At 32.9% G+C, this 19,643-nt stretch overlaps 2 protein-coding genes across 5 annotated transcripts; both read right to left on the minus strand.

The window, feature by feature from the left end:
• Positions 1-1,049: 1,049 nt before the first annotated feature.
• Positions 1,050-7,080, minus strand: LOC112695516 (aminopeptidase P2). Of its 4 annotated transcripts, none has more exons than XR_003150408.3 (13): positions 6,702-7,080; positions 6,501-6,626; positions 6,283-6,402; positions 5,544-5,819; positions 5,164-5,336; positions 4,693-4,947; positions 4,109-4,260; positions 3,456-3,646; positions 3,155-3,258; positions 2,896-3,050; positions 2,300-2,392; positions 1,650-1,730; positions 1,050-1,512 (listed from the first exon to the last, which is right to left on the minus strand). XR_003150408.3 is itself a non-coding variant. In XM_025747870.2 (13 exons), exons 1-13 carry the CDS (start codon positions 7,008-7,010, stop codon positions 1,444-1,446), a joined length of 2,109 nt encoding a protein of 702 aa, XP_025603655.1. In that variant the 5' UTR covers positions 7,011-7,080; the 3' UTR covers positions 1,050-1,443. The 4 variants fall into 4 exon arrangements, 2 of the variants coding, with proteins under 2 accessions (XP_025603655.1, XP_072052670.1); XR_011862097.1 differs by having other exon boundaries at positions 5,544-5,822; XM_025747870.2 differs by having other exon boundaries at positions 3,150-3,258.
• Positions 7,081-7,290: 210 nt separating this feature from the next.
• Positions 7,291-14,534, minus strand: LOC112698058 (uncharacterized). Its single transcript, XM_025751475.3, has 8 exons — positions 14,006-14,534; positions 12,294-12,839; positions 12,131-12,193; positions 11,963-12,004; positions 11,432-11,879; positions 10,371-11,296; positions 9,058-10,275; positions 7,291-8,951 (listed from the first exon to the last, which is right to left on the minus strand). The coding sequence occupies exons 2-8, from the start codon at positions 12,553-12,555 to the stop codon at positions 7,291-7,293; spliced, it is 4,620 nt and encodes a 1,539-aa protein (XP_025607260.2). The 5' UTR covers positions 12,556-12,839; positions 14,006-14,534.
• Positions 14,535-19,643: the final 5,109 nt, after the last annotated feature.

Raw genomic sequence — 19,643 nt, forward strand, 5'->3', positions numbered from 1 at the left:
TTTGATAAATTTAATGGAACGTTAAGATGTAAAAAATAAATAATAAGACATATAAAAAAAGAGGAATAAAAACTAACAATGCCACTTAAACTGACTAGGCATCATGTTAAAAATCTAAGAAACTAAAAATGAATCTAAAATCTACTTTTATCTCTCTTTTAATATATTACAAATAGTAGTGGACCTATATTATCATAATTCATAAGTTTTGTTCTATGTAATTTTGCATTTTTGTCGGATATCTGCCAGGATTTTTTTATTTAAATAAATAAAATAAATTTAATAATTATCAAAATAAATAATTTAAAAAATATTTATCAAAATAAATATCTCTTTTTTATTTCGATAAATATTTTTTAAATTATTTATTTAAATAAAAAATCCTATCCGTCGAGGTCGACAATATCTTTCTCAACAATGCTAGGGAACCAACTCTATATAAGTCAAGAATCAGTCAACTAGTAAACTAGAGGTACCGGTGACTTTAACCGGATGTTGCTACTGATAGGTACATGGATGTTATGGTTTTGGATATGATTTCTATGTTTCATGTGTTACACATTAATAAAACATAATTAATTATATAGAACCAACTAATGAATGATGAAAGCATCTGTTTCGTAATTCTCTCCTAACACTAACGTATCTTCCCTCATGTTTTGAACGTGGTCAACAATAATTTAACAAACAAATTAAATTATAAATTAATAAAACTAATTATAATTAATTATGTTGTTCCATTCTTGGCTGATTATTAGTTAATTCCATATACTTTTCCTATCTTTATTATATCAAAAATGCCAAACGCCAACCAGTACATATGCCACCAACATAAACAACATGCAATCAACTTCGAATGCCAAAATTTCTTTGACATCATTATATGATTTAACTCATTTAAGGATCCATAGAAATATGAACAAAACCAAAATGGCAAAATATTGATAATTATGACACAAAATCATTTCTTCATTTGCGGCCAAAGTAGATTAGAATGTGTTTGGATAAACCCATCGAAAGACCAAAAAGCCCACACACACCATTAGTCATTAGATAACAATGATAAGTTATTTTAATTATTCCATTCAAAGTTTCTTCTTCAAATACAAAGTGTTGATAAATGATGATGTTCGATTCAATAAGAGTCTTGTAAAAAGAAATCTATATAAAGAATATAAAATTGTAACTGCTGAGTTGCAACTGCAAATGGCTAAATTGCTCGTCTTACCCAACTAAAATCCAATGAATATGATCTGGAGTTGACTTGAGATATCTACACAGCCTCTAATTCTCACTCTTTTATTATACACATAGTTTGCTATATGAATTATGCAGATTGATTAGAGACAAAGCGCGGAAGGAGTGAGAATACGCCAGAATGTGAACCTGAAGCACGAGTGGCATGGGACCTTAACATGAAAATCCATTAGCTTCTGTCAAGTCTCATTGCATAATAGGCCTTGTGTTGTCCCAAAGCCACTGTCGAGCAGAGCCATCCAGCAACCGCGACACCTGAAAGCGTTATGAAACATTCAATCATACAAAATAGAAATTAAGTGGAGTTACAAAAGGAATCATCTTGCATTGCATGGATTGCCTATACATGATATTGCAGACTGTCTCAGAAAGGTCAACCACAAATATGATACCTTTTCCCAGACTTGTGAGTGGTAGTTGTTAAGCCAATCAATCTCTGCAGCTGATAGCAGGGACAAATCAAGCAATTTAATCTGCAAGATACGTCATTGTTAAGAACTAGTGTGAGAATAATATATAATATCTATAGCTCAGAACAAGACACATTAAAGTTCACTAGAAACTGAGAAGATTGAACTAAAACTCAAAGCAATAACATTCTAGATCCTCATGATTCCTGACGTATATCTAAAAAATAAACAAGTTTTCAAAATGGGATATGTGGTCAGTTCAAATGAATTATGTATTTGCCAAGAATACTATCTGCAAATAGATCAGTTAGAATTTCTGAATAGAATTTCTGCTAGGCTTGCATTTTAAGCATTAATATGCCGTATAATGTTTCATGTTATTTGGTAAAACATCATTACAATGGAGTTCCAACCATCAAATAAACCTCACGGACCTCCATGACTTGGAAATTAATTCATTTATTTCAGAAACATGATAGTTTAAGATCCAACTTTTGCACGAGATAGGCTACTTTACTGCCTTCTGCACAATAGAAATACCCACGGTTTTATGATTAACAACAACGAAGCTTCCATAAGTCACGAAAAGAAAAAAAGAAGACAACTATATCAGTCATGACCAACAGGCATACCTGAATGGGTACATAAGTCAGTTTTTCAAATCCCAGGTATTCAATACCTCCAAAACGATTTGGTGTCTCAGCGCTTCTCACATACAGAAGATTCTGCAAGCAAAAAGAGTGTCGTCACCACACAAGCCAGGATAGAACATTGACAAAATGCTATTTTAACAGTTATGCAGAGCATAAGAAGAACATAATGATGAATATATGTGACGATCAAGTAGGACACTATCCAGTCATTTTCTTTTCATTAATAAGGGATGCCATGAATATTGTGCATTATGAAAATCCCAGGTATTCAAATCCTCTATCTTAGTTGTCTGACTGTGCCAGTACAGACCATAGGTTTGGGCATGAGATGGAAATGTCAACCGAGCTTCAATTAATCTCAAGAGAGGAGAGACTTAAGCTTCTCTTCAGAGATTCCAAATACACTTTACATCGATGTACTTTATATTATGTGCAAAAGGTGAGATTTATAAAGGGGATTAAATTAATACACCTACAACAATACCTAAACAAATCAGTTGTCACAAATACAAACAAGAAAACCTGAAGCTAAAGTTCAAACTCAGAAAATGTGAGATAGCTTAAGAAAATATTACCTCAATCCGAATACCAAAAGCATGGTCTTCATAGTAGCCAGGCTCATTGCTAACAATCATGCCATTTACTAAAGGGGTCAAATTTCCATAGCGATAACTAATACTTTGAGGGCCTTCATGAACATTCAATGCTGCTCCTACACCATGCCCAGTCCCTAATAGATCATGGTTAAGCAGTAGTGTTCAATCAATCACTAAATCCATTTGGTTTAAAATAAGTAAATAACAGACCTCCAATAGAATTGGAAATATACCATGCCTGTAGTCAAGTCCAACTTTCCAAAGAGAAGAACGGGCAAATGCATCCATCACAAAACCAGGGGTATTTTCTGGGAATACCAACTGATCAAGAGCTATATGACCCTGACATAAGGGTTAAGATAATTATTTAAGATCAATTGCCAACGAGAGTTGTTGAATGTTAATAACAAGGACATTATACATAGACTTGAAAAACGTGTGGATTTGCATTATTGACACATTAATATATGAGGTATACCTTATTCTCAATAAACAAAATGCAGAAATAAACTCAAATAAGAAACATAAAAGCGATATACCTGCAAAACTCGGGAAAAACATTCTTTCTCTCTTGATGTAGGCTCCCCAAAATGAACTGTTCGTGTTATATCAGTTGTCCCATCAACATATTGAGCACCACTATCCAATAAGAATAACTTATTCGCATCTACAATACTACAACTCTCTGGTTCTGGTCTGTAGTGTATGATAGCGCCATTGGGACCAGAGCCTAACCCCATGAAATAAACACATTACAGATCAGCACAAAGTGGACAAAAGAAGAAAACTGGAAAAATGCCAGTAAATATGCATACTAAGGAGGAATAATGAATATCTTTTGATAGAAAATACATTCTTTTGGTATGGAATTAGTTCATTTTCTTTTTCTACAATAAATTTTAAGAAACTTATTCTTTTCTAAAATGGAAAAAAAAAATTAACATACATGTATTAAGCGAAAAACCAGGCGAGTTTTCAAAATAAAGTTAAAACCGATAATTAAAAAAAATTAACTTCTCAATAAGCTAAAAACAGCTTCTGAAAAATAATTAATAAATAATTTTTCCCCCTCTCCCCACTAAGCTTCTGTAATTTTTGCTGAACTAAATGAAATTTGTGGAAAAACTATAGCAACATATCTTTTCATGTTAGTATAACAATCAATAAATCAGATGTTAATCTATCACCGTACCACTTATGGTGTCGAAGCTGGTATCCAAAAAACCAGCTTGTTTTGAACGAAACTGGAGGAGTTTGTCTGAAACATCTACTTCTGTTAATGTCCTATTGTTAGAAATTTCCGTCTCTAGCCAGTCCCAGAACTGGCAAATGGCAGCAGCATCCCTGTAAATAATACGCATTTGTGCTGAATGTTAACTCCTATATGTGAGTTATAACACAAATTCAAGAGTATCTAATATTTACAAGGGTAGCAACATGTTTCTTATTTAAATAAATAAGAATATATTAACACGTGAAAACCAAATTTGCACAGTAAAAATGGACAATAAGGCATCAACCCCCCCCCCCCCAAAAAACCTACAAATAAAAAAAAAGAAAAAAGGAAAGAAAAAGTTAACCACTTAAAGTTCTTCAACGATGATTTTCCCAAAACACAGACAGAAACTTTCAATTACAGAGAGTGCAACACGTAGCTTATCCAAGGCATTCTATTTACAATAACTCTGATTTAAAAAATATGAACAAAATATAGAGATCTATGTTAACATGCAAGAGCATCAACTATTCGTTATCACCGAGATAAGATATGGCAACCTTAAATGACAACTTTTCATTCCTTCTAACTCTTGTTCATTCTTTATAGCCTTTGCCAGAGAAACAGGGGAGCATCTGTGTAGGGTAGTGGGTCCATCCAATTGCTCGTTGGATCCATCAAAACCTTGTGTCCTAGTTTTGTGTTTCTTCTCATGGTTCTGACCATATCTGTCGCAGGCAGCTTTGTACGCATTCACAATAGCAGCATTAACAGAAGAAGTGTCCAGCCAAAGGGCAGCACCCTGTGCTGCCAAACTAGCAAAACACAGTCAAGCATAGTTCCCAAAGATGTGCTGCTCTTACGAGCAAAACAAATATGTATGGACATTTGGCAGAATGAAAGCTACTATTTACAGTATAGAAAACTATCCTGGGTCATCTACAATAATATTCTTAGACATCATTTCCATTATAAAAATGTAATTGGAGGGTCGTTGGAAGAGGAAGAAAAAAAAGACTCTCGGCAATTACCTTTCAATTTCAGATATGATTGAACTGTATGGCCTCAACTCTACACTTGCTTTCTTCAAGTGATCACTCACCTCTTCAGTGACTTTTGAATCATCTATAAATAGTTTTGCACCATCAATTTCCACAATCAAGTATGCATACACAACAGGTGAATGTGGAATGTCACTGCCTCTCTTCAAAAGAAAAACGTAAATAGTTACTCTCACTGATTGCAACATTAACATTGAACAATGCAGGAAACAAAAATAAAGAATGAATCGAATTAGCTAGTTACGTTATACTAAAAACAATATGGATTAGAAGAAGGTTTACAAGGTCATGAGATCGTACATAAACGACCATCAATACATCTAGCTAAAGAAGCCGCTGAGATACATTACCAAGTTCAACAACCACGCAATTTCATCAAGCATGGAGATGACAATAGCCGAAGAACCAGCACCAGCAAGTTCTGTCCTCAAGTTTGACAATTTCGATGATACATCCAAACCAGCATACTTCAAGTCATGCACTCTAACTGGCTTATTTGGAGGCTGTGGCCTATTATCTTTCCATATTTCATCAACAAGATTTGAATTGTATAAGTAGACAAGCTCATGGTTATTGTAGGAGATGACCTGCTTAAGTTCTTCCGCAGCATCCGAGGTAAAAAGAAACTGCTTCCTTAACATTACAGAAGAAAATGATATATCAGGCACCAGAATAACAAAACGTGCTTGCAATCTAAAAAAGGGTACAATTAAAAGAATGTCTATGATTTACGTTATCAACTATTTATATCTACTCCATGAGCTAAGTGTTATTGAGTTTTAGTGTAGTTAACGGTTGGTAGATATTTATAGCAAGTTGGCACTGTTAGTTGAAGATGGTGAATAAACTACTGCTAGTTGGCATAGTTAGTTAGAGATTAGTTCAGTGATTATTTAGTTAGTTCAGTGATTATTTAGTTAATTAGCTAGTTATATATCTCATTAATTGTAGCTAGAGCATTTGAGATCTTTCATACTATCTAATCAGAAATGGCAAGCTCTCTGCTTTGCCTCAATCCCCTTCTTCACCCTAACTACCTCTCCTCTAATTTTTCTCTGCAAATTCTATTGAAATGATAAATGTACTGACAGGATCAATGCCGACTCTGCCGCCGGGAGGAAGGACATCGTTGAGCCATTGGCTGGTGGTGGGAACTCCCGGATTTCCGGCTCGCATGAGAATCCAGCTGGAGGTCAGTTGCTTCTCTGCCTAAAACAACAGAGTGAAAGAACAAGGTGATTATTTCTTTGTGCGAAGATGATAATTGAGAACCGTTAGATACAACGAGAGCGAATGAATTGAGGAACCTGGAGAAAATATCTGCCATCAGTCCAAAGAGCAGCTTTGTCCTTGGTAACAACGGCAGTTCCGGCGCTACCGGTAAAGCCTGATATGTACGCTCTCCTCATGTAGCATTCGGCAATGAACTCGCTCTAAAGATGAAAAAGGGATGAAACCACGGAATGAATTAAATTGTGTTTGGAATGAAGGGTTAGCAATAGGGATACCTGATGAGCATCATGAGAAGGGATGATGTAAGCGTCGATGGCGATTCCGGGGTTGGAGAAGAGGCGGCGGAGAGCGGTGAGCTTAGGGTCCGGTTGGGAATCAGTGGACGAAGAGGCTTGTGTGCTTCTGAGCTCAGAAGAGGTCTTCACTTTGAAGGTGGAGGAGTTGCTGCTGCAATTGCAAACAGAGAAGGAAGGGGGTTTCGCAGTCCTAGATTGTGGGAGAATCCTGCGAATTTGGCGGCATGAGAAGGCGGCGAGAGGAGGCGGAAGGAGGAGTGGGTGGGTTGAGACGAGGAGTCGCTGCATTGCTGATTGATTTCCATCTCCGATTCCTCAACTCAACACCATAAATACCACCAAATCCCTTCATTCATTTTATCCAAAATTCCAAATAAAATGCTAATATTTATTAAAAATTCAATTATTTTAATAAAATTATTTAAAAGGTCAGTATTGAAAAATCACGGGTATATTTAGACTAAAATTAACTATGATAAAATATAATAAAAATATCTAAAATGTTTAATTGTAATGTAGAATAAAAATAATAAAAAAATAACAAATAGTAATAATAAAAAATAACATGCTATTTTAAATTTGAGAAAATTTCTTTGAATATAATATTTGTTGTACTACTTAAAACATGCCCTTCTTTGTTGTGAATAAGAATTTTTAACCCCTTCTTACTTCGAACACGAGATATAGCAACATAAAGTTGTCCGTGACTAAACACGGGTTTAGGAAGATACACTCCAACATTGCTAAGAGATTGTCCTTGACTTTTATTGATGGTCATGGCATATAAGACAACAATAGAAAATTGTCTCCTATCCAATTTGAAAGGCCATGGTGATTGAGAAGGAGACATGCACATGCGTGGGATTAAGACCTTTTTGCCAAGATAGCTTCCAACTAATACTTCTGCTTCTATAACATGATTAGATAACCTTGTTATAATTAGCCTGGTGCCATTACATAAACCTGCACATTGGTCTAGATTTCTTAAAAGCATTATAGGAATTCCAACCTTCAACTTCAAAGCATGATGAGGTAATCCTGAACATTGGAGGCTATTTAAAAACTCTGGAGTAAGTGTTTCAGTAGCATACTGTCCGCTTCCATAAGATTTGTCAACACTATCTGAACTCAAGTAAATTTTTTCATCTCCTGAAATTTTCATGATAATATATTGATTTACCTTCTCAACGACATCAAGCGTAGAACAAAGAATTGCTCGTGATTGCAACCAATTAGAATCCAAGTGATTTTCAAGAAGATTTGGATATATACAATCCACAATAGAACTAAGAGGATCTTCAAAATTTGATATGAGCAACTCAGTAGGAATCATAATCTCAGAGATGCCATCATTAGGCCCACCTATATTGCCATCTCCAACATTTAAGATCCATTGTGAAAACAAAGCCAATTCATCATTATCAGCATGTGAAAATTCCTCTAATCTCATATTTTTTGTAAGTCTCAAAACACTACAATAGTCCCATATGTAAGAGGAACATATGCTTGCATTAACAATTTCTGTCCTGCCACCTCCAGGAATGACAGGAAGAATTTGTCTAAAATCTCCACCAAAAACCACTACCTTCCCACCAAAAGGCAAATTAGCATTATTATTATTTGTAGATGACATAATGTCTCTTAAACTTTTATCAACTGCCTCAACACTATATCTGTGAACCATAGATGCTTCATCCCATATGATAAGCTTTGTTTGCTTTAACAACTCAGCTAGTTCACTATTTTGTTTAATATTACATACAGAATCCTCATGCACCGTTAATGGTATAGCAAACCTAGAATGAGCTGTTTTACCTCCAGGTAGTAGCAAAGCAGCAATTCCACTCAATGCAACAGTAAGAACAATCATTCCTTGTGACCTTAAAAAAGAAGTCAAAACTGTCCAGAGATAAGTCTTACCTGTTCTTCCATGGCCATATACAAAGAATACTCCACCATCTTCTTTAGAAACTGCTTCCACAATTTTCTCAAAAACACCTTGTTGTTCTTGTGTTAAGGATGAGAATAATGTTTGAAATTCATTTTTCAAATTGTTCTTGTCATAGTTTAGCTCCTTATAAATTAAACCATTTTGAAATTTCAGCCTCACAAAACATTCTGGAAAAGGCATATGAGGATATTCCTTTAAGCTCTTCCTATTATCTTGCAATATCATCTCAATTTCATATAAGCATCTCGTTTTCAGCTGATCATCAGTCAAAGATAAATCTGCAAACAAAAAGAAAAAACAATATAAGAACAAATAAAATAGTTATAATAAGAAACACAATATGAATCATTAAAAAATAAATTTTTATTAGAATTAAAGGAGAACCTGAATTTTTAGACAATTTTCTTTCATTATACAAAATATCATCAGATAGAAGCCTCCAAGTTTCTTTCCAAGCATGTTCTGGTCTGCTCACACTATTTGACATCAACATTACAGTGAAAAGCTTCCTTAGATAATCACCTAAACCCCAACATGAAGCTTCTTTGATAGCTTCAATATATTCTCTATCATCATTAAGTAATCCCAAAGCAAAGCAAGCATCTCTAAAGCTATTGTGAATAACACCATTTGCACTTTTGATTTGGTCATAGTTGGTAGGACCTCGAACAAAATTCAACATCATTCGTAAATAAAATAACTCTCCACATGTTGGAGGTACATAATAAAGCCTTCCAATAGTATAGCCACACTTTCTTCTTGACCAGATTTTTTCTTTTTTATTATAAACAAAGAATCTTGGAAACTCAGAATATGTCAACTCTTTAGCCTCCGAGTAATTGTTATTAGCCTCCATCCATGCAGTAAACATTGATTGATCAATCCCGGGTTTTGACAGAATATCATCAATATCTTCACCATCTTCATATAGAATTGGATTTCGACCAGGCAAATGAAAGCTCAATCTCTGTACAGCAGGTTCTCTAGAATGAATAGGGTATGCAAATATTCTCCAAACAGCTTCACATGGGGATATATATCTACAATCAAGATAGTTTTTTATTTCATCAATAACTTTATTTGAGCATTCACTATCATCAGCATTATCTAAAATAGCAGTGACGTGATCGTAACCCTTGTTTATATATTTGAAGAGATACTTAATTGCTCTGCTCTGATTACACCACTCAACATTCATGTGTGCTTGATATTTCATTAGCAAAGAAGGATTATAAGGAACAACATAGCGATTATCTATAGCCACATTTCCTTTTTCAGCATAACAACCAGTCTTTCTTCTTCTATATATTGGATACCCTTCAGCATCAATAGTTGTTAAATCAGCAAAAGACTTGGGATAGAACTTTGAACAACGACCTTCTTTCATGCATGGTGAAAATATATTTACAGAACCGCATGGACCATGAAGCATAAATTTTTTTACAGCCTTGTACAACTCTGGATGCTCAAATTGATTAGGAATCTCAGCACAAATTACTTTATCTATATCTTTTGGATCTGGAAATTTGCTTAAAGAATCCAAGAATATCAAAATATGAGCATGTGGTAGACCTCGTTTCTGAAATTCAATTGTATGAACATCTGCACATAAATCATAATATAGTACATATTAGCAACTATAGATATACTTGATGTTCTTAAAATAGTATATACTTTTTTTTTAATGTACACCTTACCAGCAACAACTTTACCAAAGAATCTTTCCTTTTTCAAATCTTTAATTAGCATATCAAGCTTCATTTTGAACATTCGACAAACAATGTCAGGACGGTCTACTGGTTTGAGATGTAAAGGGTCTAAGAGTCGCTTGATCTCTGGCCATTCTGAATTACATGTGAAAGTGATGAACAAATCTGGATAACCAACATGACCACAAATTGCAACACAATCATGGTATAAGCCATCCATATAACGCCTACCTCCTATAAAACTTGATGGCAAAACTATTCTTTTTCCTACACTTGAGCCACTTGTTTGACCTGTAGATTTAGCATTTTTCAAACTCTTGTAATCATCAGCTCTAAGTTCCTTTTGATGAATCCTAAAATATAATAAACGTTCTGACTCAATCATAGTGTAAGCATCCACTACAAATTGCTGAAAAAGTTTTTTAGAAACCAGTATTGTTGGAGCTTCTGTTTTCCTGGTTTGAAGCCTAAATGCAAAAAATTGTCGCATGGTCAATTTGCTCCTCTTGTTAGGTTTCAAACTCCTGATGATTTTATGTTGAATATCAATTCTGTAGCCATCTTCTCCATATGGAAAAAGAAGTGGATATTGTAAACCAAGATAAGCAACATGAATCTCATTTATACGCTTTAAGCGACCATCTTGCCTTTCTAAGATTATATCTCTGGTTGATGAAAGAGAATCAATATCACCAACAACTAAAGCTACCACTTCAGAAACATCAGGCAAATTATAAATTCTTCCATCTTTTTCCCTTGAACTTAAAAGCTTCAACCTTACATGTTCTGTATTAGAACCTGCAAATCTTTCTTTCGCCATTCTAAATGATTTTGCCAAAGCATTATTCTCATCTAACATCTTTTGTAACTTGCCAACAATCTCAGAGTCAATAGCATATTCAGAATCATTTGACCTACAACATCAATAAAAAAGAAGTAAAAAAAAAAATAAGAACTTCTATAGCTAAACAAAATGATATAGAAAATAGATAGAAAATATAAATGGAAAAAAAACATATTAGTAATCGAGTTTAGATAAAGCAAATTACCTAAATGGTGCTATCCTATTGTTTACTTCGTTTTCTATGTCATAGATATACAACTGAGCAAACTTAGGTTTTTCACCGGGCATGGGCATTAAACTACCAATATAATGAACATTTTCTCCACTAATCTTGTAGACCGTTGGAGCACGTCTATGGCCTTTGTTTATAGATGAGTCCACCTTTCCAGCAGAAGAAGTAAATGCAAACATTTGATTATATGCTCTGATATTATTTTGAAAATTCTTGTAATGCTTTGAACCATAGTCATAAAGTAACTCTTTTAGAACTTCAGGAGGCTCTGTTAGAAAAGGCAATTGCACTTTTCCTAAACTGCAGCATAGACTAAACTCTGGAATGATATAATTTCTATTTTTTCGATTTCTTTCATCATACCACATTAAAGCACCACACTCTTGACAAATTGAAATTGGATCACCGAAATCAAAATAATCTGCATTATATGACAAAATTTTTTCTTTAGAATATACAATACAAAAGGAAAAGAATATTTATAGGTAAAAAGTAACCTTTTACCTCCATATGTGAACTGAAAGTTATTTTCTTGGTGACCATTACCTGTATCATATCAAATATAATATTTCTCAACTAAATAAATTTAACTTCAAAATGAAATAAATGTAAAAGTAATTGACAAAATAAATATATGTGAAACAATATAATAAAAACATAGCATAATAGTACCTTCTTGAAAATCAGTGTTACTTTGATATAAACCAATGCTCAGAGAGTAAAATTTTTGAGAAGCTGCTTGCATATAAAATAGAAAAGTTAAACACTAAACTAAGTCAGAATAGGTAACAGTACTAATAGCATAAAAAAAATTAATTTCTCATAGCAAACTCACCAGAAATATCATCATAGTTGAAATCATAATCAACTCTAACAGAAACTAATCCATCTTCTAAAATATCAAATTCAGAATCTTGAGAAAATAACTTCATCCCACTGATCACATGTCGTCCAGAAGATAAATGACAACTTGGATGTGTCATAGATTTCTTTGTATTTGAATAATCTTGACCAGCAGCTACTCCATATTGAAATGCATTTGGATTAAAAAATATTTGTGTAAAAGACTCTAGTCTTTCAAGTTCATCAGTCAACATATGTGCTGGTAGGTATGAAGTACTTGCAACAAACTCTCTATCCTTGCAGCTTTTTTTTGAATTTTCTCCAATACCAATGAAAATCTTTTTCTTTTTTTACTCTCTATTAGTGATTTCAGCTAACACTTTTCTTTTTCCTAAATTTTTCATATTCCTTTCATTAGTTTGAGAGTCACCAGTTTTTTTTTGTCGCCCTCTTTTCAGCAGTAATATTGATTTTCTTCTTAATCTAGCCTTTTTACACTCATCTTTAGTAGAATTCATTCTTTTCTTTCTAATAATAACTGCAAAAATTACAACAGAATAAACTAATAAGCTCTAATATCAAATACTAAATCATAATATAATAATTTAAAATAGAAAGCAATTTAAATTAAAGATGTCTAATAAAATTTATACAAACTAATGAATAAGTATTACTTAGATATGTATAAACAACTTATGTATAAATTCAAGTTAAATGCCATATGTGATTGAAATAAGAATGATAGCATGTATAATAGATTGAAATGAGGTTCATGTGATAATTAAAGTTTCAATTTATATCATGTAATGCAATACACCACACTGATTAGGTCCACACAAAGTTCAATCTGAATTAATATATTAGAGTGTGCTTATAAGAATATAAAATTAAAAGAACATCTCCAATCTATTATAGGAAAGTTTTTGTTGAGCAATCATGTTTGGTCTTCCTTCAAATTCACGATCATGGTTTTTCAATGCTTCTTTGGCCAGGATGAAATAACAATTGCTGGCCTTAGACCTAATTGAATGGAGAATATAAGGCCATATTTCTTTAAGAATTGGAATAGCTGAAGATAAAGGGAAGAAGTATCTAATTGGTGAAGATTTTCAATTATTGGAAGGCTTCTAGGACCTGGTGGAAAGACTTTCTTCTTGTTAAGTGTTCTTTGTTTTTGAAAGAAGAAGAAAAATAAGGACAGAGGAAGAGTAAGGAATAGAAAGGAATGCTATAAAAAATCAGCAACTAAGTTTAGGCCTAGCAATTCATCAAACATGTAATGTGCAAGGAAGCAATGCTATAAAAAAATCAGCAACTAAGTTTAGGCCTAGCAATTCATCAAACATGTATTGTGCAAGAGAAAGGAAGTGATGCAATTTACTGATTATTAAGTTCGGCTACCTAATATTTATAATACAAAGCAATTCATCAAACATGTAATGTGCAAGGAAGCAATGCTTCAAAAAAATCAGCAACTAAGTTTAGGCATAGCAATTCAACAAACATGTAATGTGCAAAAAAAAAGAAGTAAAGTAATTCACCGATTATTAAGTTCAAAATCATCAAACATGTACTATACAGTGAAAGAAAGTAAGGGGATTGACCAATCTCTTGCATAAAAATAAGCATAGAGTTATGAACAAACCCAATGTCTAATCATATTAGAATCAAGGTAAGAGTAGAATGGATAACACAGTTGCTCACATAAAACTGAAGTAATTGATGCAGTGGTAAGGTGGTGAGTTGAATCGTCGACAGTGCTAGAGAGCAGATGATTGAGCGACTCAGTTGATGGAAATGGAAGAAAAAGACCCAGTGAAGGGACTCGTGAGGCAGCGTTCTCTGAAGTTTGCGGAAGCTGTTGGAGACCAAGGTTCAAGCGTAACAGGGCATGGAAATTTCAAAGATGAAAGAGGGTTAAAGTTGGAAGAAATTTTTTGTTAAACATTTAATCTGAATCTGCAATTGGGGATTGAGATTGGAGTAAAGAAGCGCGAATGGAGATTAAGAAAGCGGGAAACATTTTTTATTTAGGGATAATGAGAAGATGATTGAGCGACTCAGTTGATGGAAATGGAAGAAAAAGACCCAGTGAAGGGACTCGTGAGGCAGCGTTCTCTGAAGTTTGCGGAAGCTGTTGGAGACCAAGGTTCAAGCGGAACAGGGCATGGAAATTTCAAAGATGAAAGAGGGTTAAAGTTGGAATCTGAATCTGCAATTGGGGATTGAGATTGGAGTAAAGAAGCGCGAATGGAGATTAAGAAAGCGGGAAACATTTTTTATTTAGGGATAATGAGAAGATGCCACGTGGCAATTTTTGGATTCAAAATTAGATATATATAATGGAATAATGGATAATGGATAATGGATATAATGGATGGATTTATAATTAGAATCGTCATTTGTCAATATTTAAATATTAAAAAAGTATAGAAAACCAAGTGTCAAAAAATAAACAACTCAATTAATTATAATTATTAATAATTAATTTTAAATTTTTTAAATTTAAAATTTAAAAAATTTACAAAAATTAAAAATTGATTAAATAAACTTAATTAAAGCCTATGAAAATCTTTCTCTTATCTCCTACATTAACCTACCCACCTCCAACAACCACACACAGAAATCCTTCTCTCTCACCGTTAGCATCGGCGCGGCCAATTCTCATCGTCGGAACCACGTGAATGTGCGGCCTTCTATGGCGAACATCGCCACCGCGACCCACTCTTGTTATGGCACCACTCTAAGCAAAAACTGCTCCAGACGCTCAATTCAAGTCATCTCATCCTCACCGCGAAAAAATAAGAATTCCATTTTTCTCCACTGTTCCGGTGCGGTTTCTCTCTTGCGAGCCACTAGCGACGGATCGGAGTGCCCTGCTCCATGGAATCCACTCATGTATTGATTCTCTGCAGCATCTCCTGCAGCAAGCGGCACAGGTCTTCGAATCGGTCAAATTGCGATTCCATCACATCCAATCAGTCTCTGCTTGTTTAAGGAAGGAGTGGTGGAGCACGAGTTGTTCTTGAACAATTACAGAAATATAAAAAAAATATTCGTTTAATATAATAAAAAATATCCTAATGCTTAACAAAAGAAATATCCAGTTATATTTTATATCTATAGGATTTAAAAAAAACTATAAAATTCTTAGAGAAATAGAGATATTCACATTTGTAATACAAAAAAAATCGAAAAATATATAAAAGAACGTCCATTTAGTATGAAAAGTAAATATTCTGATACTTAACAAAAGAAACATCTATGTATATTAACTTATTTTTGTTAAGATGAGCTTTAAAGTCCAACCCATTTAAAAATTGGCAGGAGTTGGCTGAACCCCTCTTAGTTTTCTAGCAAAATTGTTAAATATTTCTTAGTTAAAAATAATTTTCTACTCATATAATTATATATCAATTTCTTTTTCTTGCAAGTTTCACTAAAGACCTTTATGTATGAAAAAGTCGTCAATACAGGCATGTAACATTCACTCAAACGAAAACATATATACTCTTTTTTTCTTAAATATTGGTCTTTACGGAATTACGGTTTTAGAGTTTTTTTAATTTTGATATTGGAATAGTTGTGGTGTATAGCGTGTTTATTGGTGTATTAGAGGTTGTGACGATGCTGAATAACAAATCGGACGGTCCGATTGGGAAAAAAGAAATGAACACTTCAATTTCAGGCATCACATGTATATAAATCGGACCGTCCGATTTGTGCATTGCATGCCACGCGTCAAACATGCACCGCTCTCCGTCCTTGCTTGTATGTTGCCCTCTATGCCACCCAAATCAAACCATTCATTTCACTCTCTTTTACCAGTGTCTTCCTCGTCCTCAATCCCACATTCTTTCTTCTTCTCCCATTGTTGAAGCAGCATTGGTCCAGGGTCCAAAAATTGGATCACCACCATCATTAACCTTCATTCAACAATACCAAAACGACAAAAAATAAACGATGTCAATTGTCCAAAATTTTACATTGCTAATTAAGTAATTATCTTAATCATCCTAATTATGTAATTTTTTATTATCAAATATTTTTATTTAATAAAAATAATACTGATAATGTTAGAAATTAGTAGAAATTGTAATAATAATTATTAAGATCATAGGTATGATATGATAAAATGATTAAGTTATTAATTGTTAGAAATAATTAATAAAATAAAATAAATTTAAAAGATATTTAAAAAATTATTGAATTAATTATTATTATGAGTATATTATTTAAATATTTAATTAAGGATTAATAATTTGTTGTGTGTTGTTAGATTAGAATAGAATAGTATAATTATTTGAAAATGTTTGTTTATTATGTTAGAAGTGAAAAAAAACTTTAAAATTGTTTAAATATAATATTTGTTAGAAGTGAATTAATTAAGGATTAATGACTTGTTGTGTGTTGTTAGATTAGATTATAATAGTTAGTTAAGAATGTCTGTTTATTATGTTGAAAATGGACATGTTAAAATTGGTTAAATAGAATAATTAGTTGAGAATTCATCTTCTCACAAATCACACATTTTAATTCTTCAAATGACTGTGTGAATGGAATAATAATATATAATGAGTTTTTACACATAAATTTCACTCCTTCAGATGTTTATAACAAAATTTAACCATGATAATATATTTTTAACATAACTCTATCATCCATGATAATATACTCACATTGCGGTATTAATTTTTTTCAATCACCGAAAAAGAATAGAAGGAGCAGAGAGGAACTTCAGACGATTTGAAGATTGTGAGAAGAAGAAAATGAAGTGGAGAGCCTGGTGAGGGAGTTGGTATATAATAACATTGGAATCGGACCGTCCGACCGCCTTTTTGACCAGGGGCGGAGCTAGGTACAAGCAAAGGGGGGCAATGGCCCCCCCTAATTTTAATTTTTTACATGTAAATTATATATAAATTTCAGTTTAGCCCCCCTTTAAAATTTTATTTTAGTCTTATTTTATTGTGTAAATATTTTTTGCCCCCCTCTAATATTTTTTCTAGCTCCGCCCCTGTTTTTGACCGTTTCAATTTTTTGAAGAACCTAGATCAGACAGTCCGATTAGAGTTACGTTGCGCCAAAAAAATTTGCATGCATGAAATTGGTGGGTCTAATTTCCTTGTCCAAAGAAAAATTTTGTCCTATAAACTAGAAATCGGTGGGTCCAATTTCTTTGCACACAAAAATTTCGTCAAGCATGCATGAAATCGGTGGGTCCGATTTCTTAGCAAAAAAATGTTTGTCCAGCATAAATCGAACGGTCCAATTTGTGTTCCTCTCTCTCCTCAAAGAAATAAGACTGTCCGATTTCTTCCCGTTAGTTAACCGCTGTCACAGCAGTGTAAAACACCCCTAACGTTCATAACGCTACGTTGCACGCACCAAAGTGTCATATCCAAAAAAATTAGCCACGGTTTTAAAAATTTTTAATTAGGTCTTATTTGTTGTAGAATAAATAAGAAAGAGAAATAAATATAAAAGAAAAAGTATAAATAGAAGGCTCTAATATTAATGTTCACCAATACTCTTATCTCATTATAATAAAAGTAATTTATATATATATTTATATTATATATGTTGCAACTTCTACTTAAGGTCCAGATTGGATAAACAGCTTAATTAAACTCTTTTTGAAAAAATAATTTAAACAATAAATAACTATATTAAAAGTAGCTTATAAATAAGTTATTTTGTATTTGGATTTTTAATTCTAAAAGTACTTATTTTATAGAAATGTGATAAAAATAGTAGTATTATTATGAGAGAAGTCTTTTTTTTTTTACTTTTTTATAACCTCCTAAATAGTTTCTTAGAAAACTATAATTTGTTTTTGAAAATTACGCCAGACATTAATACTACTATTTTTATAAATCAAAAACTAAAAAAAAAAAAAACTTTTGAAGCTTCCCAAACGGGCGCTTATAGAGAGATAAAGAAAAGAAAGAAAGTTTATAGTATATATATGAAGAGAGAAGTATTCTGTTGTTTCTGTGTGTATACGTATGTAAAACTATATTTCACTATTTATAGAGGCAAAATATTTCCTTTTTTCAATACCTCTTTAATATCATTCACTTTTGAGAATGTGAGCTGCCCATAATGAATGGGCATCCACATCATCATCTTTATTACAACACTCTCTCTTAAATGACCATTTAGGATATACCTCATTAAAACCTTACTAAAGAAAAATCCAATGGAAAAAAATTTAGTAAAGGAAAAAAAGTACAAAACTCTTTGTGATAGGGACTGTCTCATTAAAAACCTTTTCAAGAAAAGTCCAATTGAAAAAAAAAAACCTGACCAAGAAAAAAAGAGTATAGTCTCCCCCTCTTGTCACCATTATTTAATATCTCGAAATCGGCGCATCCAATCTGATGTACCAATTTTTTAAATGAGGATTTTGGAAGTGACTTTGTAAATAAATCTGCTAGATCATCGCTTGAACCGATCTGTTGGACATCAGTTGTTCCTTGATTTTGAAGATCACGAGTGAAGAAGAATTTGGGAGAAATATGCTTTGTTCTATCACCTTTAATATATCCACCTTTAAGTTGTGCAATACATACTGTATTATCTTCAAATAGAACAGTTGGAGTTATCTTATAATCAATCAGTCCACATGATGACAGAATATATTGGATCAAAATTTTGAGCCAAAAATAGTAAAATACTCATGATTTGCTTCATGTATCACTAGTATTTCAGCATAATTAGAGGATGTTGATATAATCGTCTGTTTTGTGGATCTCTATGATATAGCTGTACCACCATATGTGAACAAGTATCATGTTTGAGATCTTCTTTTGTGTGGATCAGACAAATATCTTACATCTGCATAGCCAACTAATTGTGACTTGGATCCATATAGATAAAACAATCTCATATCAACCGTTCCATGAAGATATCGAAAGATTTGTTTGATTCCATTCTAATGTCTTCTGGTTGGAGAGGAACTATACATTGTTATTAAATTCACAGCAAATGATATGTCAAGTCATATATTATTAGTAAGATACATTAGTAATCCAATGGCACTAAAATATGATACTTCAGAACCAATGATATCCTCATTTTCTTCTTTAGGACAGAATTGATCATTTTCCACATCTAAAGATCTTACGATCATTGGAGTACTTAATGGATGTGACTTATTCATATAAAATCTCTTCAAAATCTTTTCTGTATATGTTGTCTGATGAATAATGTTCCCATTTTTTGTATGCTCAATTTGCAGATCGAGACAAAATTTAGTTTTTCGAAAATCTTTTATCTTAAACTCTTCTTTTAGAGCTTTTATAATTGTTAAAAATCTCTTCAAGAGTTTCAATAATAT

Source organism: Arachis hypogaea, chromosome 6, assembly GCF_003086295.3.
Source record: "Arachis hypogaea cultivar Tifrunner chromosome 6, arahy.Tifrunner.gnm2.J5K5, whole genome shotgun sequence".
NCBI classification, from domain to species: Eukaryota; Viridiplantae; Streptophyta; class Magnoliopsida; order Fabales; family Fabaceae; genus Arachis; species Arachis hypogaea.

Excerpts from the sequence above, each read along its gene's own strand:
- LOC112698058 (XM_025751475.3), bottom strand. The coding sequence starts at position 12,555 with ATGTTGACTGATGAACTTGAAAGACTAGAGTCTTTTACACAAATATTT. Across the intron at positions 12,005-12,130 it reads TAACACTGATTTTCAAGAAG|GTAATGGTCACCAAGAAAAT; the intron begins GTACTATTATGC and ends GATATGATACAG. Across the intron at positions 10,276-10,370 it reads CTTTGGTAAAGTTGTTGCTG|ATGTTCATACAATTGAATTT; the intron begins GTAAGGTGTACA and ends ATTTATGTGCAG.
- LOC112695516 (XM_072196569.1), bottom strand. The coding sequence starts at position 7,010 with ATGCAGCGACTCCTCGTCTCAACCCACCCACTCCTCCTTCCGCCTCCT. Across the intron at positions 3,259-3,455 it reads GTTTTTCCCGAGTTTTGCAG|GGTCATATAGCTCTTGATCA; the intron begins GTATATCGCTTT and ends CCCTTATGTCAG. Across the intron at positions 1,731-2,299 it reads TGACTTATGTACCCATTCAG|ATTAAATTGCTTGATTTGTC; the intron begins GTATGCCTGTTG and ends CGTATCTTGCAG.